Consider the following 27271-nt stretch of genomic DNA (forward strand, 5'->3'; position numbering starts at 1 on the left):
GTATCTATCGTATGTACATCGATAAATGTATTTGACGCACCACTGATTTGTGCGATATCACTATTGATATTCTTTGATTTCATGATTGAGTTTCCCCGGCCCCTTTCCTAGAAAATCTTCGAAGTTTTTATTCTAAATTATTAAGTAAGTCAGCGATGATTCGTCCATCCGAACGATATAGATCATACCGGAAAGTCGAATCGTATAAAAGAGGGTACGTTCGTAAGAGTTGCAACAGTTCGTTGTCATTCTTCCGATAGAAATGATAGCAACAGGAGATATCGTCGTTACATTGGCACTCGTTGCCGTTGTGGCTTTCTTTTTTAAGATCTACGCAAAGTTAGTATCGTAAAAATTTATATTTAAGAGAAAAAAGAAATAAAAGACGCGTCAATTAAATATTTTTTTCTTCCTTTTTTTTTCAGATACAAATTGAATTATTGGAAAAGACGAGGCGTCGAATCCTTGCCGGCCAATTTAATATTCGGTAACTTTAAAAATGCCATTCTCTTTCGTTCAGCTCCAGGATGGCATTTAGGACAAATTTACAAAAAAAGCAATCAGGATGCACCGTACGTCGGTTTTTACATCTTTCACAAGCCCTGCTTGCTCCTGCGTGATCCTGATATCATCAAGCAAATCATGATAAGAGATTTTGACAATTTCTCCGATCGACACTTTGCCGGTTCGAATCAAAAGGACAGCATCGGAATGAAGAATCTCTTTGGCTTGAAGAATCCAGCTTGGAAGTATCTCAGATCGAAAATTACGCCGACTTTGACGCGTGGAAAACTAAAGCAAATGTTTCCGCTTATGATGGAAATTGGCAATCCGATGATGAGCTATCTGAACAGCCAACCTACGGATGAAAATAATGTCAAATTCGTCGATGCTCAAGAACTTAGCTACAAGTACACTACGGACTTGATCGCTTCTATCGCGCTTGGTACCAAAATGGATTCCTTCAACTATCCCAATGCTGAATTTTCTGCCGCTGGTAAATTCTCAAACAAATTTTCTTTTCATAATTTATCGATCGTATGCCATGTTCGCACTTGACCACATTTGCACTCTGTTCGCCCGTAGTTTCGGAATTTTTCCATGGATTCAAAAGAATGGTCGCTCTCGTTACGGTTTTCTTTATACCCGAACTGGTTGAGATCATCGGCACGAAGATACTCTTCAATTCCACTTTCGTGAAAAAGATCTTTTGGAATGCTATGGAAAATCGTGAGAAGACCGGCGAAAAGAGAGGAGATTTCATCGATTCGTTGGTCCAATTGAAAAATGGGAAACAGAATCCGGATTACAGTGAGTGATTTTATAAATTTCATATTCTTATATTGCCCTTTTAAACGATATCGACGAGACATCGATGAAATCGTTATCCTTCAGAGTTCGAGGGTGAAAATCTTCTCTATCAATCGGGCACCTTTTTCTCCGGATTCGAGTCGAGCTCGACGTGTATGTCGTTCACTCTTATGGAGCTTGCAAATAATATGGAATGTCAGGAACGTGCAAGGAAAGATATTAATAATGCCATCGACAAATATGGCTGGACTTACGAAGCTTTCAACGAGATGAAATATCTTGATCAGGCTATAGCAGAAGGTTTGCGACTGCATCCACCTGTATCTACGATCGATCGATACACTCGTCAAGATTATCAGGTATAAATCGTTAACAAATTTTTCTACAACCGGATAAATAACAAAGAAGTACAAAGATAAATTCTTATAATCCTTTCATAACATGTTTTAATCGAATGCACTCGAACTGCATTATCTTCTCGACGAAGTTGAAAAGCAGAGCCAAAGAATCATTAAACTCGATTGGAAATCGTCTTTTCCGAACAATTTTTCAAAACAATTTTCCGACTTGGATTAATCATTTATTTAGATTAAATTGGAAGTTTTGTTCAAATTTTGATGAACGAGAAATAAGTTCGACAGCGAGATCGTAAAATTAAATAGAATAAAATTCTTATGCTTTCTTATGACTAACCAATTATCAGTTTTGGACGAGAATAAGATAACGAATCAATTTACTATCGCGGATTATATTGTTGATCGAAAATAATTAATGCATTTATCACATCCGTTATAGATACCGGGCACTAATACAATCATCGAAAAAGGCACTCCAATTTATATATCTCTTTACGGTCTTCAAGAGGATCCGAGATATTTCGACAATCCGGAAGTCTATAATCCAGATAGATTTGCCGAAGAGAATATTATTTCTAATGCGTACATACCATTTGGCATAGGCCCCAGGATGTGCGTAGGTACGTGAGAAAATATTTTTTTAACAACTAGAATGAGAAATATTTATTTAACAACAACATTCGCATTTATTCTAGGAATGAAAGTTGGTCAGCTTCATGCAAAAATAGTACTTGCCTTTCTTCTACGCGAATATACGATTTGGCAAGAAGAGAAAGATAAAAGCGTTCTGGATCCACGTTCGACGTTCACAGCTTCAGCAAATGGAATAAATCTTCACTTAAAAAAGATAATACAATAAGACACGACTTACACTATATTTTTTCCAAATTTTTTATTTAAGTTTCATATTTGCTCATTATAATCAAGTCGTGATCCAGTGTTCATTTCTTTTTCGTATATATTTATGATATTTTTCGAAGTAACATCGCATCGATTACATCGATTGGGTGTTGCATATATTCTTGTTTCTTTTTATTTATTTATTTATTTTTTCTCGTTAATCAAATATTGATTATCGCTTTCAATAATTCCACTTGAATATGTCTGATCTATTTGATTAATTATAGCAGACTTGTATTATCAGCCAACTGTAATATTAATCTCGATGCTATTGACTACAAAAATAAGAGATAAAGACTCTTTCATCTCCAAGATTCATCTCCAGATAGATTCGAAGAAATTAATATTTAAGAAATGTAAATATGTCTCACGATACTTTATCATTGTGAAATAATCATTTACGGTATAATATTTATTCTAGATACAATCGAATATTATTTTATACAATTTTAAATAAAAAATATATATATATAAAATTAGTCTTGTTTTTTTTTTATGGAAAAATTAATATATGAAAAAAATTCATTTAAATGTTGTCAAATCCTTTTCAAATCCTCGCACGTTATTAGAAAATATCTTTACGTTATAATTATTTATTGTAATATTAACTTCGCGCCTGAAGATAGGCATCATTCCGTACTTCCCCGATTATGTCGCTTGCGAACGTCATCGGTCGATAAAAAATATCTCGAGTGCCTGCGTTATGCCGTGTCTTCATACAGCTTCAAAAGTGCGATGTCTTTATACAGGGGCTTACAAAAATGATGTTAATATATAGAACCGCCAGCAAGATATAATATAGTAATGGCCACTTTTAGTTACAACATTTGATATTTACATAAATTTCATTTAATTCGTTACAGAACACTGCTAAATGAATCTAACTGTTTATGGTATGCATTGCAATAATAATTTCACCTCATCTCTTTTCCTATAATTTCTCGTTAATTGCGACGGATTCAAAGTCTTATCTGTTCTCTTCACTAACGTTATCAGAATTTTTTACGTCGATTAACTCTAGATTCATTATTTTCTTTTTTTTTTTTTTGCAAATTTTTATTAACAATGATTACATTATTCCTCGATAAAAAACACAAGATGAGTATTGATGCAACATAAAGAAGTTATGAAACCTTTTACCGCATAATCTTATCTTATATAAACGATAAGATTATTAATTATGACGCGCTAAATAATTATTTTTGATGTTGCTCTCTTCGCTTCAGTCTATCTTTCGATTCATTTAAAATCTGCACGTCTACTTGTAGAACTTATTTTTTCCATTAAGTGATAAAATACAGTTGATTTTTATAAGTGCAACAGGTTAATTAGTGCAACAACTTGCCTGACAAATCGTCTTCTGTTACAATGGCCATTTTTGGTACATATATATATATATATATTTATTTCTATAATTCGTACACATATAATTCGATGCCGAGATAAAAGTCGATTAATCATATTCGAAACATCCGTAGGATCAGATTTCATCATTGGAGTACTGCTCTTCGTTCTTACTCTTATCTTTTTACTTTATCTTTGGATGAAACATCGTTATTCTTATTGGGAAAGACGAGGAGTACCTTTTGTGCCAATATATTCATTGTTACATCATTTTAAGGATACTTTTTTCATGCGCAAATCGATGAGCATGGTACTCGGTGATCTTTATCTCCAGGCGAATGATAAGGACAAATTTATCGGAATATATATTTTACACAAGCCTTTTTTGCTAATCAGGGATAAGGATCTCATAAAATCCATGCTAATCAAAGATTTCGACGTCTTTTGCAATCGATATTTCTCGATCAAGGCGTCCAAAGACTTAGCTACCATGAATCTTTTTTCCGTAAATAATCCTACGTGGAAGCATCTTAGGTAATATGCGTATAAATGGGATCGTTAATTTATGCGTGTCAAGGAATGCATACGAATGCTATATTTATTATATTACAGAATAAAAATGTCGCCTGTTTTTACGAGTGGAAAGATAAAGAAGCTTTTTTATCTCATGCACGAGACTTCCGAAACGATGAAAAATTTTCTTCACGAACGATCGAATAAAAGTTCTACTGTCACGATCGATGCTAAGGACGTGTTTTTGAAATATAGTACCGATATTATATCTACCGTGGCTTTCGGGGTTCGAACGAATTCCTTCGAGGAATCTGAATTCTATCTACAGAGTTAGCAAGTTTATATTCAAACGATCGACCGATCACACGGTCATCCTCAAAGTGATCGACATTTTTCGATTTTCACAGGTCGTTTGCCCTTCAAGCCAACCTTTAGATCGATGTTTACGATGTTGCTAGCTTTCTTCTTTCCCGAGCTAACCGATAAAGTTGAATTTAAAATGATGGGAGAAGCTAGAGAATACTTTGATAAACTTTTCTGGGATACCTTCAACGAACGAGAAAAATCTGGAATAAAAAGAGGAGATCTAATCGATTACCTCATAGAGTTAAAAAATGAGAAACAGAACGATGAATTCAGTAAGATGCAAAAGTCGTCAATATCTTTTTAAACGATCCCAATCAAATTTATAAATCTTCGTTTATACACGTATCTTTATTTAGAATTCGAAGGGGACATATTACTCGGCCAATCCCTAATATTTTTTATCGCCGGTCGAGAGAGCACCACGACTACTATATGCTATGCCCTTGCTGAACTCGCCAAGCAACCAAAATTACAAGACAGATTGAGACAAGAAATTCGTAAAATATTAAAATCAAACGGGTTCAGTTACGAAGCCGTGCAACGGATGAAATACCTGGATCAGGTGATTTCGGAAACTCTCAGATTATATCCGCCAGCGCCGATCATAGATAGGGTTGCTACGCGAGATTACGTGGTAATCATATAAACAATATTGACAATTTTTATTTGTTAACCCCGACACACGCACGTGCATATATATGTATGTATGTATGTATGTATGTACAATTTTTTTTTATTTTACGCAGATTCCCGGAACAGATGTAGTTTTAGAAAAAGGGACACCCGTTTATGCGGTACTAACTGGCATACATTTAGATCCAAAGAACTTCCCGGACCCATTATGTTTCGATCCTGATAGATTCAGCGACGAAAGAAAAGGCGATATTCCTGCATACGCTTACATGCCTTTCGGCGATGGACCAAGGATCTGCATCGGTATGTCAATGGTTTACGGGCTGATACAATATAGCGTAATATTCGGTAAATAATTATTTCTATTTGTTTCGTTTCACGATTCCAGCCATGAGGGTCGGCTTATTGCAAACTGCAGTTGCTATCATCACGGTAATTAATAACTACGAAGTGTCATTGGATCTAAAGGGAAATTATAAACCAGATCCTCATAACATGTTTTTAACGCCTTGTGACAACTTCTTGCTGCATCTAAAGAAAATAACTGTGGACGATTAAAAATGTAAAATATCTATTATAACGATTACAATAATTGTCTAAGTAAGAACGTAGTAATGATAAAGAAAATTGATTAATATACTATATATACAATTTTTTAACTTTATAAATAAATATACATGTATATTGTATAAAAGAAGCTTGCGATCAAGTATATTAATCGTTACTTCCTTGTATTCGTATTCACTTATGCGCATTAATTTTGTTATTTCGGCAAAAGAGAAAGATATTTCTTGAATTCGGGTATCACGCGATCTCTAGGATTCAAAGGTGGTTCCGTCGTAAGAAGATCGCTCAAGTATTGCGGCAAAAAGCACAGAATGCCTTTACTCGCTAATCTAGCCCAATCGATAGGTTGTTGGACCTGCTTTATATTCACGAAGCAGTGCGTTATTTTTTTCCCCGACGAGTTTACGTCGTAAGGAGGTCTGTAGTGAAAAAAAAGAGATTAAGTAAAAAATATTATCTCGTCAACGCAGTTACTTTTTTGTTAACGTAACACAGACCGTGCTTGTACCACCGTACCACCTCCCGCCTCGATGAGCCTTTTAAACTGATCGTACTTTTCTTCCGAAGCTAATAACAAGGCTACCATGTCATGAAAAGGACCATACGGTTCCTTCAATAATTTTATCCTCCATCTGTGAGCTGCTGCTGCTATCGCATTCTCGACCTCTCCTGTAGTATCCGGTATAATTCCTTTACTTTTCGGATTGCCCCATTCGTATTTCTCTTCCTACAATTTTTATACGAAATGATCGTCTTACGTATCGTAGATATCTTTCGAACGAATAACGTCGAACGATACTAACGTCAAGAAAATTCCCATTAGCTTCGGAATCTCGCAAATACATGCAATGCAAGACCCATTTTCCGGTGGCGATACTGCCGAGCATTTTTTCATTTCTCGATGGTCTTAAGCACATCAAGTGCGTTGCGCTTGGATCAAAACTGCCATCGTTGACCACATCTCCACCAAGATTTCGTATTACTTGCTCGTACGTCGTTCTGTCCTATTATGGAAACGAAACGTTACGATGCGTTGTGCGTGAATTTTATTTTATTTTATTTATTTTTTTCTTCTTAAATAATTTTTCTTTTATGCAAACCCGTATTCCAGAGAGCATGAATTTCCGTTTGACCAAAGGTTGGCTTCGATCGTCTCCGTCTTCCAATGTAATATCCTTGTTCGAGTAATGATTACTTCGATCGGTTTCATCTTGACAAGTTTCTTCATCCTCGTTTGTTTGCTCGTATATCGTGGACTATGTCGAAAAGATATTCCGATGTAAATGCAAAGTACATATATAAAAAATTAATCGATCTATCGCAAACGACTTACGGGTCTAATCATCGTACGATGATCAGGATCTTCCCATCCCACAGTGTCCGGCTGTGAATCCTTAGCAATATCTGGAAAATAAATTTCACATAACCTGTGTCAATCCTACCGCAAGGAGGACCAATTCGATTATTTACGTACATTTGTGTATATTATCCATAGATTCTGTATTTTCATACGGTTTTCCATTTTCGTCCGGTAGCGGCCTGACCTCGGTACCTGACGTTCGTTTAAGTGCTTGTTCCATCTGAGCTATTTGCCTGTACGTATGTATATGAATATCTTTAACGTTTTATCGATATCAAGAATTTCGCGAACCTTCGATACTTACAGATTTATTTGTACATTTTGAATCGGGCTATTACTCTGTTGAGAGAAATTTAATTTTCTATTGATGGAGGTGTTTTTGGGAGACGTATCTCTGTTCCGTTCTACGGATTTATCTTCTTCCGGTAAATCGTTATCGATATTGTTACACGTTGATATCATCGACGTATTCGCATCCTCCTAAATATAAATGATATTTTGATAAACGTATTGATCGTTGCGATTCGTGGATATATGACGTGTAATCACCTCAGTTCTTTGTCCTTGCACTTTTAATTGTTCCCATAGTTGTTTTTTCAAGTCGGACAATGGCTACAACATTTCATTCGTAAACTTTTACGAAGGAAAGAGAAATAAATGAATGCTATAATAGGTACCGTGCTAGGAGCTCTTCTTTTTAGAGGGGGTTCTTCTACGCGCAAATCTGGAAAATCGTTCACCCATTTGATCCATGCCTTTCTCGTGTCTGGAGAAGGATTTGGCTTAATAACTTGACCGTACGGTGTTTCTGGCGTGGATACGTGAAAGGGGGAAGGCGGTGTACTGTTCATAACTAAATTAAGTCGTTTATTTATCAACGGTGTTCCATCGTAATTCGTTTCTTGATTCTGTATGTAAATCGATATGTACGCATTATATTTTACGATATATTTTTTATCAAGAGACATTTCGTTAATTATTCATTACCTTGATTTGGGCTAATTGTCGTTTGGGAGTAATTATCTGTCTGGGAATGGGCACGACAGGTTTTTCTCGACTTTCTTTTTTCGCAAATGAATTTTCTCTCGTGCTACTCACGTTCGCTGCTTCCGCGGGTCTCTCTGGGGCTATCACGAACAAGATTTGTAATAAAAAATGGCACGATATTACGAGTATTTACAGGTTTATCTACCTTTTGTTTCGCCGACGAGATAAGGCGTTTCGTCTAAGCGTTTTACTCTCGTTCCGCAATCCTTCAACCATTCAGCGGTAACAGCTGGCAATTTCCACTTAACTGCTGCTTTGTATTTATGTCCTTCCGGCGTTGGACAGACTAAGTGAGTACTAGCGTAAGTATTTTTTTCCTCGTTTGTTTTACGTGCAAGTATGTCTTGGCATCTGAAAGACAAACGTATTCGTGAGGTAACGATTCGGTATTCCTTAGATAAACGTACGAGATGATATCTCACATAGCTCCAAGTTCTTCTGCCAGTCTAGAAAGATACATTCTTTCTACTCCTGTATACATGCTTAAAGTAACGATACAACCCGTTAGAGGATTTATATCTTTACTTATAGAAAATGGTTTATGATAGTATTCCACGTCGACTATTTGTTCCTGATTCCTACAATCTTCCTGCAAAGACGAGAGATATAAATGTAGTATTGGTCGACGTATAGTCGAGCTCGTTTATCGTTCAACCTTACAACAAATAAATCGGTAACAATTTCATTAACCGCGTGTCTCAATGATGCTCCACACGTAGGCACAACGGCAAAATCCGGGATCCCTGCATAAATATTTGAAACGACTTCACCGCCTAAAGCACTAATACTATCCTGTACCTCGTCGTCACTGAAGCCGGTTATAACAAATGTGAAACCTATGGAGTATCTTATATTATTCAGCTGTTTTATATCTCACGTTTTCTTCGAGTTCAATTGACATTACCGGTAAATATCTTCATGGTAGATTCTGGATCTTCTTGACTGAATGGTACCGAGCTATTGTTTCCCGACTCTCTATTCTCAATCGTTTCTAACGTTGACGCTCGTTGATTATTTTTGATACTTAATTTAGGAGCATTCTCCTTGGATGTTTCTTGTTCCTTCTCATTGAAGTCAGGAGTATAAGGCTTTAGGAATTCTTTAACCGATTTATCCTCGACTACATTCAAGAAGCAATTTTTTTTGTTACACACGTATATATACAAATCTTATATTTATCGTTTAAACGATTATCGTGAAATTCTTTATATTACCAACGATATTTTGCAGATACTGATTTAAAATGTCCTCGTCATTTCTTTCCTTCGATGCTTTATCGATATCGAAACGTGGAATCGATGGTCGTCTCGGTGGTTGCAGCATTTGTAAATTCTGCAAATTTTTAATTATTTTTATAAACTCATTGTACAATTCGTGTTTACACACGGTCTTACGTACGTTACCAATAGAAAATAACCTTTTTACTTAGAGGAGAAGGAGGAGGCTCGTTACTCGTTTTCGTTGTATTACCTTTCGACTCGTACGCAAATTTTTCCTCCGGTGCAGGTCTTTTCAATTTCATACTCTCCTCTATCCAATTAATGTTTAACATATACGGGCTAAGAATAACGTAGAACATTCTTGTAAAATGTTTATTAAACGAGCTAAAGCTATGTCTTAATTGACAACGATTTCGTCGTCGTGCGACGTCTAATTAGAATATAGGATGAGATTAGTGAGAAGAAAATGTCAGATAAGTACCACAATCCTGCCGACTTCATTAATTTCAGTTCGTTAGATGCTTTATTTTCATCTCCGATGATAACATGCGTCAAAGCGTCCGATATATCGTTCAAACGCGTTGCACTACCTACGTTTAAAATTCTGTTGAGTTTATCCCTTTGACTCGTTGTAAACCCAGCAAGATAAATCTGCAAAATGAATCCGTTCGGTTGGATAAAATAAATATGATTGTTAATCACGTGCAAAAACTAATGAATTAACTTACATTGCAACCATCTAAAAATGGTCCAGCCATCTTTGCTTCGTTAAGGGTCAATCGATCTAAAACCGTAAGCTGCGCGCCTAATAAAAGTACGTTGTATTTTTATAACGATTTCTATTTCGTTTTAGCATACTTATAACTTTTAACCATTACCTGTTTTAGTCGGTGCAACGTCCATGCAAGAAACGTTGGTAGTTGTCGATGCTACACTTTCGTCTACATAATTATTTTGTGGTAATTCACTATTAATGGTACTTATCGTCGAAAAGTTCAAACTTTCCATCTCATGCGCTACAACAATCGTGGAGCATCATTCAACAATAAGATTATTACGCACATTATTTTTTTAACTAGAGAATATCAACGAAAAATACCTTTCAACTTTTCTGGCGTTGAACATGCTTTCGTAGATTTTATAAGATAATTATTGAACGGCAATGCATATCCGACTTTCAAGCTTTCATATACCCATTCTGGCTTTAAACATGCTATGTTATTCTGCATTGCAAATTTTAACTTGTCGGTTAGTGAACTATTTTCTGGTGCGACAACAATTTTAACTTTTAAACCATCTAAAGGACCCATGAACGTCTGAAATATTTATGTGTTAATTACCTAGAGCATCAAAAATAAAATAGCGTTAAATTAAGTAGAAGTACCCCTCCATTATTATTTATCAAATTCTTAATTTCTTCCTTTTGACGTTTGGATAAATTTGTCGACGTAACAATTAAATTCATAAAAACAGGGCACTTATATTTATCGAATATTGGATCATTCGCTTTAATAAAATTATTTAAATTTTCTTCCCATATGGCTGCGATCCAATCTTTCGTAACAACCGGTATCTTCAATTCTACAGCTCTCTAAGAGAAATTAACGAATAAACGAAACGTTATTATACTTTTTGCTATGCCACGTAAAGGCAGTATTGATTAATCTCACTTCATATTTTGCAGACATGACAGAGTTGGTTACTAAGTGCGTTACACAATTACGTAATTGTTTCGTGAAAAAACCTCCCATGTATTCTACCAGTTGTTGCACGTGATTCTGCAAAAACAAACGAATTAGTCGACTGGTAAGGCATTGTAGAGCAGAACGACGTATCGGTAGCGAAATGACAAAGTACTTTCATTTCTGGCGTCAAACCGGACACCGATATACAAAGTCCTCTCATAGCTGTCGTATAAATTGGGCTCGTGCCTTCTGGAATAGGTTCTCCGTTTAAAAAACAAGTTAATAAACATCTTGGTCCTACTATCCTGCTGATGTATAAAGATCGATACAGTTGTCAAATAATCTCATTTGCATTACGTAAATACCATTAGATTAAACGACGAAAATCTACTTACGAACACTTGAAATTTTGTAACCATTCGAAGAAACTGCCTTTGAACTCTTCCAATACGAATATATCGGTCTTCTCCGGCTTCAATTTGTTACAATCCTCTTCGGTGATCCACACCGGTTTAATATCGAAATCGCAGCATTGCTAAAACAACGATATTAAATAAGATCCGATTGGTTCTCCAGTCGATCATTCAATAGAAATCTTAGAATTGGATACAAACGTCAAAAGCATTCCACATATTTATAGAACATTCGGTTTCAGACTTATATTTGTTCGGTATAACAAAATATATATTTATGTTGCAATCAATTTGACTCTCTTGGCTCACCATCGTTGAAACTGCAAAATAACAACACTTCGTTATGTCACGGTAACGATACAATGGAAAATCAACGCGTCGCACAAAATTTGTGTACATCCGATACGAAACGTGTTACACGTTCAAAGGTATCACGTTCAAACATTTCTAAATGCGTACAAATGAGAAACTACTTATTTCGAAAGTTATTTCGTACCTTAGGTTATGTTTTTATATTTAATTCAAATATTTGCTTAAAAGGAATATTCGTATTTAAATTACGCAGAGCGAGTCTATCAAATAGCACGTTGCAGATCTTTGATTATTTATAATAGAAATAATTAAGTGTCTTATTTACGCTTGACTTTTTCGTAACAGCGGTATGAACGAATGGCCTCTTCGCGCTAAAAACGACTACTCTAATTTTCGGTGTCCCTTGGAATCGACGCGACACACATCGATATTCGTAATTTAAGATACGTAGTCGTTATTCCTCGTTAATGATCGATGAAAAAATTCTCATCGTTTATTCCCTGTATAATGATATGTATAAAAAATAACAAATAAGAAATAAATAAAAAATGAAATTATTTCATTTAGATCTTTATTCGATTTTAGTCGAGCCATCGAACTCGGTCTAGCGCATATATGCAACGACGTAAATTTCAAATTGTCGTTAAAGGTTAACAAAAGTGTTATATTTCTGCAAGAGTTATCTACTCGATCGATAGATCAAAAGAATGGAAAGGATAAAGAGGATAAAGAAATAATTCAAGAAAAAAAAAAAGTGAAGTTTTGCATGAAAAAGCAAGAAAACAAGAAACGTAAACGAGGTAAATCCTATTGTCGGTAAATTTGTGGTGGCACATACATACGGATCGTTTGAAAATGACTACATAACCAATAAAACTATGAACGAAATTAATTAAAACCGAAATTAATTCGATGAACGAAATTTTTGTCGATATCGAATCAAAATGGCTTCTTCGTCGGAAGATGCTGAAAAATCGGAACGTTACCGATTGGATGGCAACATAACCGTTTCTCGTCGGACGTAGGTTTGCCATAGACATTGCGTTATCTTAGTGCAACCTCTTTATGCATTTAAATACCAAGTTAAGATCGTTTCCAGAGAAACTGCATTGGACGTATTCTGTATAACTTATACGGAAACGTTTGAATTTTTGGCGGCAGGATTGTCCGATGGAACCGTACAATTGTATAAAACCGAAAATGGCGTAAAAGCCAAGTTCCTTCGTGACAACGAAGTAGTGCAGAATCCTGGGACAGTGACGGCTATCAAGCACAGACCGGTCCGAAAGACACATCCGATAACTCACACTCTCATCGCTACTTGTTAGCACGTTTATCTTTCTGTAATCCGTGTTAACTGATAAGACGATCTGACGAGTATCTAATTATCAGACATAGATGGATACATCAAATCTTGGCATTATCCAAGTTCGCAATGCCTCTACACGATAAGAGAGAATCGACAAATTCTGGGTCTGGCCTATCATCCTAACGAACCGAAATTCGTGACGGTCGGTGACGACACGAACATCTATTTGTACAACGAAGAAACGAAGGTTCAGGAAAGAGTGTTCCACGCGAGGTATCCTTTCGTTCCGACCGATTCTTCTCGAAGATCGAACGAAAGAGAAAAAAAAGGAAATATTTAAAAGAGTTCCTTTTTGTCAGCGAAATCGCCGAAAGGATGGACGGACACAAGTCTCGCGTATTCGCTGCCTGTTTTAATCCAAAATCAGCGCACGAGATCATAAGCGGCGGCTGGGACGACACTATTATGTTTTGGGACACTCGGCAACCTTACGCTCTTCGTTACATATCGGGTGTTCACATCTGCGGAGATGGCATTGACATAAGTCAGAACGGAAAGGAGGTACTGCCGACGTTAATTTATTTACTTACTTCGTTATTTCTCTTCGTCCATCCATCCTCTCTCTCTCTCTCTCTCTTTATCCGTTCGAAAAGTCCCGTTATTTTAGCACGTTAACCACGTACAGATCCTGACATGCGCTTGGCAGAAAAAAGATCCCATTCAATTGTGGGATTATGGAAGTGGCAAACTCATAACGAGTCTCGAGCCCGATAACGTACCTTCTATGCTCTACTGCGGAAAGTATCTCAGTAATATCTTTATTACGTGCGGCGGAACGGATACGAACTTGCTTAGAATCGTCGACCTGCGTTCTCACTCGGTAAGCTTTCCTCGGTGCGCAAAGAGAGAGTCATTCTCGTTTTCTTTCTTTCTTTCGTTTTGCTTTGCTTCGCTCGATAGACCTTGGCGATGGTGAGAAATTTGCTCGGAGGTGTTCACGGAATAGCGCTTGGACCGGTCGACACGAAACGCGCTAAAAAGTCGAGACAACCCGAGATGTATTTGCCCAAAATCGCCTTCTGTTCCAACAAGATGATCTTAGAAGTTCAAATCAAATCCTGACCACGCGTCTCGTCGTCGTCTCTCCTCCCCGACTCGAGAGACGACCGAAGAGGGATTCGAATCTGTTCGTTCGATCGAGGAACAACGAACGCCGCGGCCTGATTTTCTCAAGCAATAAACAATGTATTTTATTTAATACAAACTATGGTACAAAATTTACACAGAACAACGCACGGTTTTCTTTTTTCCACATTATTTCTCCATACGTTAACGCACGGATGATACGCAGTTTCTCGTTTAAACGCACACACTTAAGCGAACGAACGTAGTAGGAGCGAGGAGGAATAGAATGAGGGGTCGCTTTGGGAAAGTACGAAGGGTCGAGAGTGGAGGAGCCGCGAGGAGGAATGGGAAAGAAGAAGGATGAGCGATGAGGGACGATGAAAGAAGAGAGACGATTAGTTTAAAAAGGAGCACATCGATTCGCGACAAATACGAACTTACTCGATACTCGAGGAAATTCTCGGTCGGCTTCGGATCGCCGACATTTTTTTTTTCTTTCTTTTTCTTTTTTTTCTTTTTCGGCGCGGGACACACGAGTTAATTTGCTCGAACGCGCTGAGAGAGCGAAACGCACGTAACGTGAACGCGCACGTGTCTTAAAAGACGTCGGACGACGAGCACCGAAGTCATTTTTTCGGTTACGTCGTCGCGACCAAAACCTACGGACGTTCTTACGTTCGAATTTTCGATTTAAAAGCTATTCTATAAATATAAATTGAACAAACAATAATGATCGTCGTCGTTCGACGTGCCTTGGAATTGGCTCGAAAGGGAGGACGCTCGCAAAAAAGTGTTCTCTCTCTCTCTCTCTCTCTCTCTCTATTCGATCGAATGACATTTACTCGATCTCGTGGGACGAGTTAACTGGACGATAATTATGTAATTAACCTCTCTAGCTGAAGTAGGAGGGGAGGGGAGAGGGAGGGGAGGGACTTGGGAGCTTACTTGGATCAGCTCTCTGTGCTACCTATCGCATCGATTGGCCTAAAACGATTTCGACGAGCTTATTTGGTTGAAAAGTCGTACGGTAATAAAATATATTTATACACGGTAATCGTAGTGCGCTTGTAAAATTACGGACATTGGCATTACGCTCCTGCAAAATAGTCGCGTCGTTCGTCGAAGAGTATGTATATAAAATTGGTCGTCAATATGCGATAAAAGTGTGATCGCATCTTCTTGCTCTTCTCCTTCTTCCTCATTTGTTCGAAATTTATATTCAATCGCGTCTCTATCTCGAACGATGACTTTCCTCTCGTTTGAAGGGCGGGGGGAGGGGGAACGGGGGAAATGAACGACGAATCGATGATATGTTTCGAAAGGACGATGAAAATCTGCGCGTCACGTTCGGCCCTTCTCTTTTCTCTTTTTTTTTGTTCTTTTTTTTTTTTAACAGCTAATCTTGTACTTTTGGTTTGCAGGAGTTAATACGATATAAATGTAATAAAAAAAGGAAAGAAAAGAAAACGGAAAGATACGAATAAAAAAACGGGGCAAAAAAAGAAGTAACAACAGCGATATTATGAAGCGATATACGATCGATCGAACTGAATTAATCGTAGTAGTAACACGACGATTTATAGTAGTAAGAGTACAAATAGTAGGATAATTAAACGATCAATTAAAAATGAAGGTACGTGCATCTCGTGAGCGTGATAACGAGACTATTTTTTTTTTCTTTTTTTTTTTTCTATATCTGGAGAGTGAACATTCGAATTATATACACATATACATATACATATATATCGGGTGCTCACCGATCCCAGTACCTTCATCGAATCACACTCGTGCTTCTTTACTCACAGTCGCCCTCTAAAGATTCGCTTTTCTCTCTCTCTCTCTCTCTCTCTCTCTCTCTCTCTCTCTCTCTCTCTCTCTCTCTCTCTCTCTCACTCTCTCTTTCTCTCGCTAACTTTGTGTCGTTACGTCGCACCACTTAAAGTACATATTTTTCTTTTTTCTAATCACATGAGAGTCGCTATAAATTACTAACAGTGTAGTTTTATCTCTGTTCCATTTTATTTATTTATTTTTTTTAAATAATTAAAATCAATTCGAGGTTTCCTCATATAGCCTTTCTTTTTCATATATAACCTTTCTTTTAAACGTTTCAATAATTATCACTCCCCAAAACGACGTCATAGATTAAACTATCCTCTCTTTCTTTTGCTTTTTCTCCCCTCTCTATTTCTTTCATGTTTTAACATCACTCTCGATGATTTTTTTTTTTTATTATTATCATTATAATTATTATTATTAATATTACGTATCTGAAGAAACTCAAAGCGAAGCTGAAAAGAAAAAGCTACGTCTTCTCACGCGCGATGCCCAGACCTTACATTCACAGCCTGACTGAGCACTCGCCTCTTTACACGGAACCAAAAAAGCCTACGACGATGCTTCACGCGTTCCTTGAACATACATACATAAATCGGTTCACATAATATTTTATCATTAATATTATCATCATCATCATCATCATCATCATCATCATCATCATCATCATCATCCTCATCATCATCATCATCACCACCACCACCACCATCATCATCATCAATCATCATCAATCATCATCATCATCATCATCATCATTATCATCATCTTTTATCATCATCATCATCAAGCACGAACGTCGTCGTCGTCGTGTACAACGTACATTATTACTTTGTATTATCATCACGATAACGCAACGTTTGATTTTTCACGTCCATTTACTCTATACAACAACGCTAATTTTACGACGAGATGTGACATTAGGAATAACAATTTTCGTAGAATTTCTCTCTTTCTTTTCTTCTCTTTGTCGTTCCCAGCGTGCACCTATGTCGTCTACGTTTCATTAAAAATCGCATCTCTTTCATCTCGCGCACACAATTTAACTAATATACCGAGCCAAAGATATGTATGACGCGCTCCGAAAGAAGAAGGAACAGAAGACTGTTGCTCGCTCGCTACAGCAAGTTTCAACAGCGATAAAAAGATGAAAGGAAAGGAAGGGAAAGGAAAGGAGAGAAAAGAAAAACAAAGATCCTTTTTCCTCGAAACAGACGCGCGAACATCCTGGCTCTCTCTACTCGATAATCGTTTAAACGCACTCGTCGCACGCAGTATCGTATTTAAAATCTGTTCGAGGAGCAACCAACCTCGAGCGTTGGCATGTAAGAGATCACACGGTTTCAATCGTGGCGGGGAATTGGGAGATTGAGTGACGGGGTCGAGGGTGGATAGTTAAAAGTAGCAACCTAGCGAGACTCGCTACTCGTTGGCAAACGCGATTACATTCGGTCGTCCTATCGACGTAACACGCTCGTACATCGTCAAAAGAGTATTCCTTCGTTTCCTTATCGATTTTACATGGTATTGTAAACCGGACTGTTGTGCCTAGGCCTGACCTGCAGCCTGGCAAGCGGATGAGTTCTGCCGTGCTGCTGCTGTTTCTTGCTAGCTGCCTTCGCTACGACGCTAGCGACGACGATGCTGGGCGAAGGAACCGGCGGTCTACCCGGTGTCTCGGCCGTCGTCTCGCCGAAAAGCGCGTTCGTGTGATTGTTGATCATGATCGGGGCCGATCTTCTGGCAAACTCTGGCGCGATCTTCGACTTGGCCGGCGGATGAACCTCCATCGAGTCCCCCCACTCTTTGTCCTTGTTACCGCGCAACTGTACGTCCGACGATCGTTTCGAGTCCACCGATGGCTTGGCCACTTCGTATTTACCTACCAACACCCTCACCGAGAGATCTTCGGTAGCGTCCTGGACGCTGGAATCGTTAACCTTAACTTCCTTGTCTTTGGTTTCACCGACGCTAGACGAGGCTTGGATCTTTGATTCATTGTGAGGTATTACCGGAGAGGATGGCAAACTTCGAATCTTAACGTCCCTCTTCGGTCGAGCGACCATCGAGGAGCCTTCGTGATTGTCACAGGCACCCTCGACGAAGCTCTTTTCCAATTTCGTTGATTTCGCCTCAAACTCCTTCTTGAGATTCTTCACGATGCCGGACGTACTCCGTGGACACTCGGACTCCGGCGAGTCGTCCACGGAGAGACATCGTTTGCTAAAGATGGATTTGTTGCTAAGATTCTCGAGGACCATCTTATGGTGTTTCACCGAGGGACATTGGGTGGTATTAACGACGCAGGGACTGGACGTTTCGCTTTCCGATCTGCACGATCTCAGGGAGGAAGGTAGATCCGTGTCGGAGGACAGGGACGAGGGCGCTGGGGCGCTCGTGGACAATCTTCCGACTTGTCGTATCGACACCGGCGAAATATCGATACCACCGAGCGGACTCGGCGAATTTCTCGCGGTCTCTATCTTGAGATTAGAGCTTTCTTGGGTAGGCGAGGAATCCCTTCTTCGTGGGGTAGGCGAAGAGGTGTGATGGAGAAGAAGAGAATTGTAACCTTCGACCGGAACCTCTTCCGATTCGGCCGTCAATCTATCCTTGTCCTCCGCATCGGAATTTTGAGTACAAACGCGTTTAACGGCAGCAGTGCTGGCACCTTCTTCGAGCTTTTGTTTGGTACGTTTGACCGTACCAGGATGCCAAGGTATTTCCTCTTTGTCGTAAGGAAAAAGACCGCTGGATCCTAGAAGGTCGGAGGGTCTCATGTCGTATGATCCCCAGGAACTGTTTCTCGAAGGTAAGGTGGCCCACGAGCTGTGCACCGAATTGTTGTCAAGAACCACCGCGCTATCGTAACTGCTCCAGGAACTCTGTCTGCTCGGTGAATCTCTCGTAGTCGGTTCGCCGCGTCTTTCCTCGCGATCGAACACCCTGTCCAATTGTGCACTGAACGGATCACCATCCCTTTTCACTTTTCTACCGAGACTACTCGTCGTCGTCGTCGTCGTCGTCGTCATCGTCGCCGTCGTCGTCGTCGTCGTCGCCGCCGCCGCCGTCGTCGTCGTCGTCGTCGTCGTCGTCGTCGTCGTCGTCGTCGTCGTCGTCGTCGTCGTCGTCATAGTCGTTGTTATCGTCGTAGGTGCAGTCGTTGATCCACACGCGACACATTCACTGCTCTCACTGTTACTCACTACTTCTCCGTTAGCCTTGAGGCTATTGCACGAGTCGGGGCACGTTGCATCGGTCGATGCCGTCCAGACTAGACATTCACCGTCGTTTATCACGTTCTCTCCGCCCTGTTCCTTCTTTCTACGTCTCTTCTCGCCGGGATCCCAAATCACCTGCTCGACCGTCAAAGCGTCCGACGACGACGACGTACCACCCTGAGATCGATCAAGACCGTTCTCCAATGGCTTTTCCTCGATCTCAGGACTTTGCGGCAACGGTTTACCGTCCGAATCCGAACCCGGCGAGGACGGCTTGCTACTAGCTGCCTCGAATTGATTCGTCAGATTCAGAACCAAACCCTTTCGTCTCTGACCTTGCGTTTCCGATTTCGCGAGCTTGTTGTGTTTCGTGCAAGGCGTGTCAGGCCCTGGAAGATGTACTATCTTGTTTTGCGAGACGCTGTAGGACTGGCCGTTGTCGCAAGGCATCAAGACGTTCCGAGCTTCCTGATCCATCGTCGATTTTTGACTCGATCCGCGAAGAAGGTCTTCCCTCGTCACCTCCGTGGTTCCTACCTTGTCTATGCTTTCCAGGGATTGCGACAGTGGTGCTAAATGGACAAAAAAAGAAACGCTTAGCCCGATGAAATACTCCTAAGTCGATCGTACAAAGAAACGGATCTTTACCGGACGGAAGCATGTTCTCCGCGAGTTCCACGTTGGGCGACCAACTCTTGGGCCTCTGATTGCTCTTCTTCAGTTCTAAACCAGAGATCTCCTGCAAACCGTTGCTCCTGTCGTCGATCTTCTCTTCCTTCTTCGACTGGTCCTTCACCGACGATGGAGATTTTAGATTCGTGTCGGACTTCGATCTCTGAAGCTTTTCCTTGTTCTTCATAGCGTCCAGGATACCCTGATACGTTTCCAACTGCAGGAGAAAACTGTTGTTCGGCTTGATGCAATTGCGCTTCTCCTTGACGTGCTTCCACGCCTGGGAAAAGTCCCAATTGTACGCCTTCATAGCGTACGCTATCACGACCGACGCGGACCTCGAAACGCCCATCTTGCAGTGTACCAAAACCTTCGAACCTTCCTTCTTCGCCTTAGTTATGTACTTGAACGTGTCGTCCCAATGCTTCAACAAGTCCGTCTTCTCGTCGTCGTAGACACGGACGTTGAGATACGTGAACATTCCAGGAAAGAAATTGTCTATCTCGCGGGTCACGTTTAGGATGTGTCTAACCCTGAAAATACATTTCATATACATGTCGCATTCCAATTAGCCAACGAACGAAATGTAATTATTTCAAACAACAAGGACGCGCATACCCATTCTTCTGGAGTTCCTCCAAATTACTCGCGTTCCACTCGCTACCGAGATAGACGTGATCAAATATTTCAGTAGGTGCGTCCATTTGTCCCAGTATGGTGAGCATCTCCTGATCGATGAAGGGCTTAAATTCACCCAGATCCATATCCAGATCTTCCTCCAATCTTCCTCGGATGTATTTCGAGGTAACCTCGTCGAGATCCACCGACATCATGATCTCTTTTAAGGTCGAGCGAATCACGCGTTCCGTCTCGTCCCTTTCGCTGGGCCTAGGTTCGTCGAAGAATAACGCGTTAGTAATATTTCAAAACCTTTAATAATAGATCCCGATATCGATCGGTCTTCTTTAAGTACGAACTATATCGCAAAGTGTCGTCGAACCGAGCCACTTCCGAGAATTTATGTAGGTCACTCGATGCCCATATACGGGAAGATGCGTTGGCAAGACTAAGCGAAACAGTTTCTTTCATCTTCTTCTTTTTTTTATGGCCGCCCCTTTCGTCGCTCGAGTCTATTCCACGAATTTTTACGCGCGTATTCGTTACGTCCGTGTATCGTCGATCGAGGGGAACAAATACGAAACGAAGGCCGTCGAACTCTCGATACTTTTTTGTCCTTATTTCTTATACACACCATATTTCTTTTCTTTTCTCTTTCTTAAGAAGTTATACGGGTCTCTAGCGCGCCGATCAGCGTTCTTTGTCGTGAAATTATATAGGTCAGTGTGCCAGCGATTTTTCCGAGAAATTATATAGGTCAGCGTGTCAACGCTCTTTTACACCGGAAATTATACGGATACATACTCGACTCGTAAACGTTCATTTTTTTCTGACGTTTTATGCCAGACGTTCGAATGGACGAGCTAGGCAATTTTCACGACAGGCACATTATTTAAATTTGTAAAAAAAAATTACGAGTTTTCGACTTTGATGGTTGAGAGATGTTCTCGAAGCATGCGTACGCTCGAGAGCATCAACTCCGATAGAATTTAAAGCGAAAGATCTCGTTCGGATCCACCGAACGTTTCCACGAGACACATAATTTATATGACTCGAGAGCGACGCGAACGACGGTCTCGTTGAGGGCAAAACGGCATTAGAAAGAAATACGTGCGCGGAATACTCGGAAAGGGTGGCAACGAGAAGTCGGTAATTTCCTCCTTATAGCGTTCATAAATCTAGAATAATCGACTGACCCAATACCCTCGAGGGAGCGAGAGAGTAGCTTTCGTGTATTTCGAAGAAGAAGAGAGAGAGAGAGAGGGAACGAGGGAGGGTCGGACGTAGAAACTGGAAATAATTGAAGGACGGTGATAAAGTTATGCTCGGTTCGTCTCGGCGTGCGAATACACGGACATGCGTGCACACATGGAAGAGCAGATACGTCAACAAACGAGCGACTTTGGCAAGGAACCAAGCTAAATCCGCGCGGACGACCAGCTGTTTCGAGAAGGATCGACTCCTATCGACTCTCGCGAGACCCATCGACGCTGAAAAATATTCTTTATCGGTGGCTCCGTCGATTAGACCGGCCCAAAGAAACGATAAGCAAAGTTCTACAGTTCCTTTCAAACCCGTCTTACTACATCCGGATATTTATATAATTTCATTTTCTCGCCGATCATTTGCACGATAGAGAGAAAGAGAGAGGGAGAGGGAGAGAGAAACTCACTTGGTGCGTACGCTGTCCGGAGACGGTGGTCGTCGGGATTCCAGATTATCCATGGCGTGCCACTCGTTGAGGCACGACCGATCGCTCTCGATTCGTTGTTCATAGTAACTGACCCAGTCATGAGATAGTCCACCCAGGAAGTAATTTTGCTCGCGCGCCTTGCTCGACACCTTGTGTAACGTTTGCAGGGCCGACCTGAAAAACAAAGAATAGTTTTACGCGTTAAAATCGGTTCTATCGTGTGCCCAATCGATCCTTACGAATAAAAAAATCTCTTGGGTAAAACGCATGAGAACGAGGCCGACCTCGAGTTTTTTCTCTTCTTTGCTACAAAGATCTCTCACGTTGTTCGGTCATAAGGCGCGTAATCCGCGGCGATGCGAAATCAAATTTGAATTGAATTCGAATAATCATAGATTAATGCATTGGATTCAATTCAAATTTCTTCAGGGTAATGCCGTTCTATTTCTGTCAGAATTAATATAAATCACGGTCACTTATTAATATATGCAATTAATGCAAGTAGTACACTCGGCTTTTGCAATAGGAAATAAATAAATTTTACGATACAAGATTATCGATACGAAATCGTTAATTGCTCCGAACAAATATTATTCTATTTTACATTTTCATTTCGCCATGCCTCAACGACTTTCTTGGAAAAGTAGTAACGATCGGTAGGCCTACACTAAAAGTATTTCTATAATACCGGTAAACTCGAGACTGAAAAGCAAAGGAGAGTAAACGCTCGCGGTTAAACCACCGCTCTTATCTAGGCGGTAAGTAACGTTTCCTCTTTCCAAGTGGAAAGGTAAGATTTCCTTGTCGCTACTTCCTTTCCGTAACACAAATCCTTATCTTCTTTGCCTAATGGGATCCTGTGTTGCGAGAAGCGGCTAAAAATGTGCCATTTTTTTTTCTTTTCAAGGATAAACGTGCCTAAGCTTTCCCGATAGGTTCGATCGTACGCAGGCGAGGCTTGTTTTTACATCTAGTCGTTTCTTCTCCCGTTTTAAAGAAAAGCGAACGCGTTCGGAAACGATCCGAGTCATTTGTACGATAAAGCAAAAAAGAAAAAAAAAAAAAAAGAAAAAAGAAAAAGGAAAAGAAAGAAAATGAAGAGAAAAAGAGACTTTTACGTCGTCTAAAAGATTGACATAATCGTAGTCTTGTTTCGAAGGAACAAAGCTCGACGTTGTTCGCTTTATCACTCAACGATTATTCTCGCGTGGGATTTCATCGAACGGTAATCCCACGGCTAGTTGATGACGATCATTGGGTGATTTGCGTGATCGACGGTTGCTACGTAATAGACCAACTTCAGCCTGCTGGACGCGTTAATCGAAAGGCAAGGACGCTCTTAAAGCTTAATTAAAGCGTGACTCGCTCGTATCGACTCGTCAAAGACCACCGGAATCGTTGCGACTGATATTCTTTCGAAGAGGACGAGCAGAAACTCCTGGCTTTTCCTACTACCCACTTATTTACTTTTTCTCGACGTCACGATTTCGCAGGCGCTCCTCTCGAACGATTTATCGATACGGCAAACCCCCGTTGTGAAAGAGCGAAAGAGAACGAGAAAAATAGAGAAAGGGAGATGGGGAGGGAGGGAGAAGTCGAGAGGAGAGAGAGAGAGAAGCAATTAATAAACTTCATTTCGAAGGTCGATCCGCACTTTTGGAGGCCTCGAAATGTCGACCGAACAATAACGTTCCCAATTCGACGACGTAATGGCGGAATTTCAAGGATCGAAGGATGACGTAACAACGTAATCGTACTACCATTCGAAATTCGATCCGATTGAAAGATGATCGAGCACTTTTCGCGGCGTTGAAAATAAAACGAAAGAAATATTCGACGACGGCAAATGAATTCGAGGCGATGAAAACGTAAGAAAATTTTTCCGAAGGAATGCTGAAATTGTGAAATCGTCGAGCTTCTCACCGTTGGACACGTACGCGCGCTCGATGATCCTTCCCTCTTTTATTATCTGCTGCTTGTTTTTCCATGATTAGATAAGCCATTAGATAAGTCCACGAGTTCTTATACCTTATTCGGCAGGAAGAACCGAAACGGTCGCGAGGGCTGCGCTTTCGACTCGTTGCTTTACAAACGCGACGCCGAGGCACACTTTGCGCAACTATAAAGCGAAGATCGGTACGCGATGACGAGATGGACGGCAGTCGGGAGACTGAAAGGAGAGGAGCGAGAGGAGGATAGGCAGACGGAGAGAAAGAAAAACGCGACGTCGCGAATATAATGAGTCGCGTCATCGGCCACGATCCTAAATGGAACGGTGAGGCCGATGAGGCAAGTCGTTACGAGACGCGCGTATGTCGTCGGCGTCGGCGTCGTCGTCGTCGTCGTCTTGCATCGAACGCGCCAAGTCAATTTTCCTCTTTTTCTTTTTCTTTTTTTTTCTTTTATTTTTCTTTCATTCTCTCGCTACACTCTATTCCCAATCATTCTAATCGCAGATATCCTCTCGCTTCGCTTCGTTAAAACTTTCGATCGATGCGAGCGAAAGAAGGAAAGTATTTCCCGAATCTAAATTCACCTCAGACAGGAAGTTTCGATTACAATACGATCGTTGCACCTCGCACTCTCCTCCTGTTTGCATAGGTATATGTACGCAGGAGGCAGAGACGAATGCACACGTATACGCGTACAACTGAGAGAGAGAGAGAAAAAGAGAGACAGGAATGGAGTTTAAACTCGTGTATCTTCTTCAGGGAATTCTGCTTCCCCTGGATACATGCCAAGCGTGTGTGCTCGAACGAACGAACGAAGGAACGAACGAACGAGCGAACGAGCGAACGAACGAACGAACAACGCGAAATCGAAAGAAAGAGAAAACCACGGAGAGAGATAGATGGCTCGTATACGCGCACGCGCGCGTATTCGTTCATGCACCGCGAACAAAGGAGATGCAACACGTGGCTCTCCGTGGCTACCGAAATGACGTTCGTAATAATAACAAAGTCGAACGACAAAAGCAGCACGTGACTACGAGGATTTCTTTGATCGAATCGAAATTACGAGAGAGTAGAGACACGCTCGTCGGGAATTCCAAACAAGTATTCCGCAGACGCGAGTAGATACGCGATTGGCGAGCACCGAAAATAAGATCACGGCCTTTAGAGAAAAACAACGCCGTTTCACAAACTCATCTCACGTATCCGTCGTTTTAAAGTTGATTTACCTACTTCGTTCGGATCCCAGAAAACGTACGAAACGTTTGCAACGACTTTTTAGCAATATTTCCGAACGACGGAAGGTGCGTCACGTTTTGAATTTCATTAAAGGGATAATCGTGAGTTGAAACAGACCCACCTGGAGGCTGCGAGGAAGCACGTAATTCCGAAGCGAAATTCGTCTTCCTCGAGAATCCAAGAAGCCGCAGGATCGGCACCACCGGTAGGACAAAGAGGATCGCCGTATAAGCGCGAGCACGCGACAACATTTTCTCGCTTTCCGTCCCTTTATCTTTCCTCTCTTTCCGTCCTACTCTCGGACAGGCTGATGTCCGACCTTGCGAGCTATTCTCGTCAAGGTCATCGGATCGACCCTACGATCGTACGTATATATCGTCATCTCTCTCCGTCTACGAGAAGGAGCCAGAAGGCTATAGGACCGTGAGTCGTACGGCTCCAGGATTCAGGCCTTAGGACCGTCAAGGTCATAGAACCCTACCGATCCGAGATAAAGAGCTACCTTTTCTTCTTTCCTTATACGGGCCAACCGAACGAGAACTTATCTCTTTTTCTCTTTGGCCCCGCTTTTTCCTCCTTCCTTCGATCGCGATTCTCGAACAAAACTTTCTTCTTCTCTTTCTCTTTCTCTATCTTTTTCCTCTTCTCCTTTTTTATTTATTCGTTTATGTATTTTTTACTTTGGAAATGTCACTTTCCTGCGAACGTTGCGACAAAGACGCGGAGAAAAAAGAAACACGGAGCGATTCTTCTCGGAAGGAACGAGACGAGAAGTCTTTCGTCGAAGCGTACACCGGCGTGAGCCACGTTTCACTGAATAAGAGGAGAGACCGCCGATGATTCGGTGATGAGAATAGTACGCGCGAGACCAAAGAGCCGACGGTAGAAAACGCGTCGGAAGTGGGGATAGTGACAGAAGAGGAGCCATATTTAGTATTGCCGTGCGAGCTTCGACTCGATTTTGAGCGATTTGTAAGAAAGTCTTTTGCATCGTTCGATTCAAAGGTAGTAAGTAGGTAATCGCGAAATAGGCGCAGACGAGGCAAGGCAAGGCAAAGCGAAGAGAGACAAGACCTCGTGGCAAGGCAAGGAACGACTCGTCTTCGTCGGACTTTTGCTCGTAATTACTTTCGGTTGGATAAGAAACGAAGGTAATTACCCGACGTTGTTAGCTATCCGCACGCGCTAAACTCTCGCGCATACACACTTTCTCTCTCGGTACTCGAGGGACAGAGCGCGTTATACATAAAGGCAGGACAAGGAGATTATCTCGGATCAACTATTCTACAATTTACAAGCTTGCCGCGTGAATTGCGGCACGCAACTTGCATAGAGATTAGGATCGGTCGTTGTATATGCACCGCCGTCGTTGTCCTCGACTATCTCGGATATAACTAGAAACTAGTTTGTCCGAGGAAGAACAGAAACGTCGACGACCGTACGAACAAGCCGTTTTATGGATTTTCGAGCTAAGCGAGATGTCTAAATTCACCTTGGATCGTCGTCTCGCTCGACCGATCGAAATCAACCGATAAGGTAAAAATTGCAATTACGTCGCCGCTCTCTTTTACCAGCGACGCGA

The 27271-nt window shown here is 40.8% G+C and overlaps 4 protein-coding genes across 15 annotated transcripts in view; 2 read left to right on the forward strand and 2 right to left on the reverse strand.

Annotated features, from left to right (window-relative positions):
• The first annotated feature begins 175 nt into the window (after window positions 1–175).
• Window positions 176–6133, forward strand: LOC127068193 (uncharacterized). Its single transcript, XM_051004007.1, has 13 exons — window positions 176–339; window positions 426–997; window positions 1087–1311; window positions 1396–1670; window positions 2107–2287; window positions 2363–2523; window positions 3900–3948; window positions 4046–4445; window positions 4524–4753; window positions 4832–5062; window positions 5147–5424; window positions 5537–5726; window positions 5812–6133. Exons 1-13 carry the CDS (start codon window positions 263–265, stop codon window positions 5979–5981), a joined length of 3039 nt encoding a protein of 1012 aa, XP_050859964.1. The 5' UTR covers window positions 176–262; the 3' UTR covers window positions 5982–6133.
• On the reverse strand, window positions 6049–14026 carry LOC127068101 (DNA topoisomerase 2-binding protein 1). Of its 4 annotated transcripts, none has more exons than XM_051003808.1 (26): window positions 13927–14026; window positions 11917–12035; window positions 11698–11837; window positions 11475–11610; window positions 11288–11395; window positions 11002–11208; window positions 10717–10933; window positions 10496–10633; window positions 10346–10422; window positions 10099–10268; window positions 9815–9956; window positions 9612–9729; window positions 9302–9517; window positions 9058–9233; window positions 8820–8986; window positions 8543–8748; window positions 8338–8477; window positions 8028–8258; window positions 7900–7962; window positions 7655–7830; window positions 7465–7583; window positions 7324–7394; window positions 7091–7246; window positions 6794–6994; window positions 6488–6717; window positions 6049–6409 (listed from the first exon to the last, which is right to left on the reverse strand). In XM_051003808.1, exons 2-26 carry the CDS (start codon window positions 12025–12027, stop codon window positions 6187–6189), a joined length of 3939 nt encoding a protein of 1312 aa, XP_050859765.1. In that variant the 5' UTR covers window positions 12028–12035; window positions 13927–14026; the 3' UTR covers window positions 6049–6186. The 4 variants fall into 4 exon arrangements, with proteins under 4 accessions (XP_050859765.1, XP_050859766.1, XP_050859764.1 ...); XM_051003809.1 differs by lacking the exon at window positions 13927–14026 and adding an exon at window positions 12212–12583 and having other exon boundaries at window positions 11475–11607; XM_051003807.1 differs by lacking the exon at window positions 13927–14026 and adding an exon at window positions 12353–12581.
• On the forward strand, window positions 12618–14834 carry LOC127068122 (lissencephaly-1 homolog A-like). Of its 2 annotated transcripts, none has more exons than XM_051003867.1 (6): window positions 12618–13048; window positions 13127–13350; window positions 13420–13609; window positions 13696–13897; window positions 14004–14216; window positions 14297–14834. In XM_051003867.1, exons 1-6 carry the CDS (start codon window positions 12972–12974, stop codon window positions 14456–14458), a joined length of 1068 nt encoding a protein of 355 aa, XP_050859824.1. In that variant the 5' UTR covers window positions 12618–12971; the 3' UTR covers window positions 14459–14834. The 2 variants fall into 2 exon arrangements, with proteins under 2 accessions (XP_050859824.1, XP_050859825.1); XM_051003868.1 differs by having other exon boundaries at window positions 12619–13048; window positions 14022–14216.
• The window catches only part of LOC127068102 (serine-rich adhesin for platelets-like), a 67045-nt gene continuing 54334 nt past the window's right edge, over window positions 14561–27271 (reverse strand). For 6 of the 8 annotated variants that reach the window (XM_051003811.1, XM_051003816.1, XM_051003810.1 and 3 more), the window contains 4 exons: window positions 22478–22672; window positions 20806–21075; window positions 20164–20720; window positions 14561–20087 (listed from right to left, as the gene is read on the reverse strand). In XM_051003811.1, the coding sequence (XP_050859768.1) occupies window positions 17812–20087; window positions 20164–20720; window positions 20806–21075; window positions 22478–22672 (3298 nt within the window). In that variant the 3' untranslated portion in view covers window positions 14561–17811. Of the gene's footprint in view, window positions 20088–20163; window positions 20721–20805; window positions 21076–22477; window positions 22673–24421; window positions 24892–25810; window positions 27249–27271 lie in introns of those variants that run through there. The other 2 variants (XM_051003818.1, XM_051003814.1) reach the window with 2 other exon arrangements.

The sequence above is a fragment of the Vespula vulgaris genome, chromosome 12 (assembly GCF_905475345.1).
Source record: "Vespula vulgaris chromosome 12, iyVesVulg1.1, whole genome shotgun sequence".
Taxonomy (NCBI): domain Eukaryota; kingdom Metazoa; phylum Arthropoda; class Insecta; order Hymenoptera; family Vespidae; genus Vespula; species Vespula vulgaris.

Bases quoted from the DNA above. Each gene is read 5' to 3' on its own strand.
- LOC127068193 (XM_051004007.1), top strand. From the start codon at position 263: ATGATAGCAACAGGAGATATCGTCGTTACATTGGCACTCGTTGCCGTT. The intron at 1,671-2,106 runs GTATAAATCGTT...CATCCGTTATAG, and splicing joins ACACTCGTCAAGATTATCAG to ATACCGGGCACTAATACAAT. The intron at 3,949-4,045 runs GTACATATATAT...AAACATCCGTAG, and splicing joins TGTTACAATGGCCATTTTTG to GATCAGATTTCATCATTGGA.
- LOC127068101 (XM_051003808.1), bottom strand. From the start codon at position 12,027: ATGGTGAGCCAAGAGAGTCAAATTGATTGCAACATAAATATATATTTT. The intron at 10,423-10,495 runs GTAATGGTTAAA...TACTTTTATTAG, and splicing joins CGTTGCACCGACTAAAACAG to GCGCGCAGCTTACGGTTTTA. The intron at 9,957-10,098 runs GTACTTATCTGA...CGTTATTCTTAG, and splicing joins ATGAAGTCGGCAGGATTGTG to CCCGTATATGTTAAACATTA.
- LOC127068122 (XM_051003867.1), top strand. From the start codon at position 12,972: ATGGCTTCTTCGTCGGAAGATGCTGAAAAATCGGAACGTTACCGATTG. The intron at 13,049-13,126 runs GTAGGTTTGCCA...GATCGTTTCCAG, and splicing joins ATAACCGTTTCTCGTCGGAC to AGAAACTGCATTGGACGTAT. The intron at 13,898-14,003 runs GTACTGCCGACG...CCGTTATTTTAG, and splicing joins TAAGTCAGAACGGAAAGGAG to CACGTTAACCACGTACAGAT.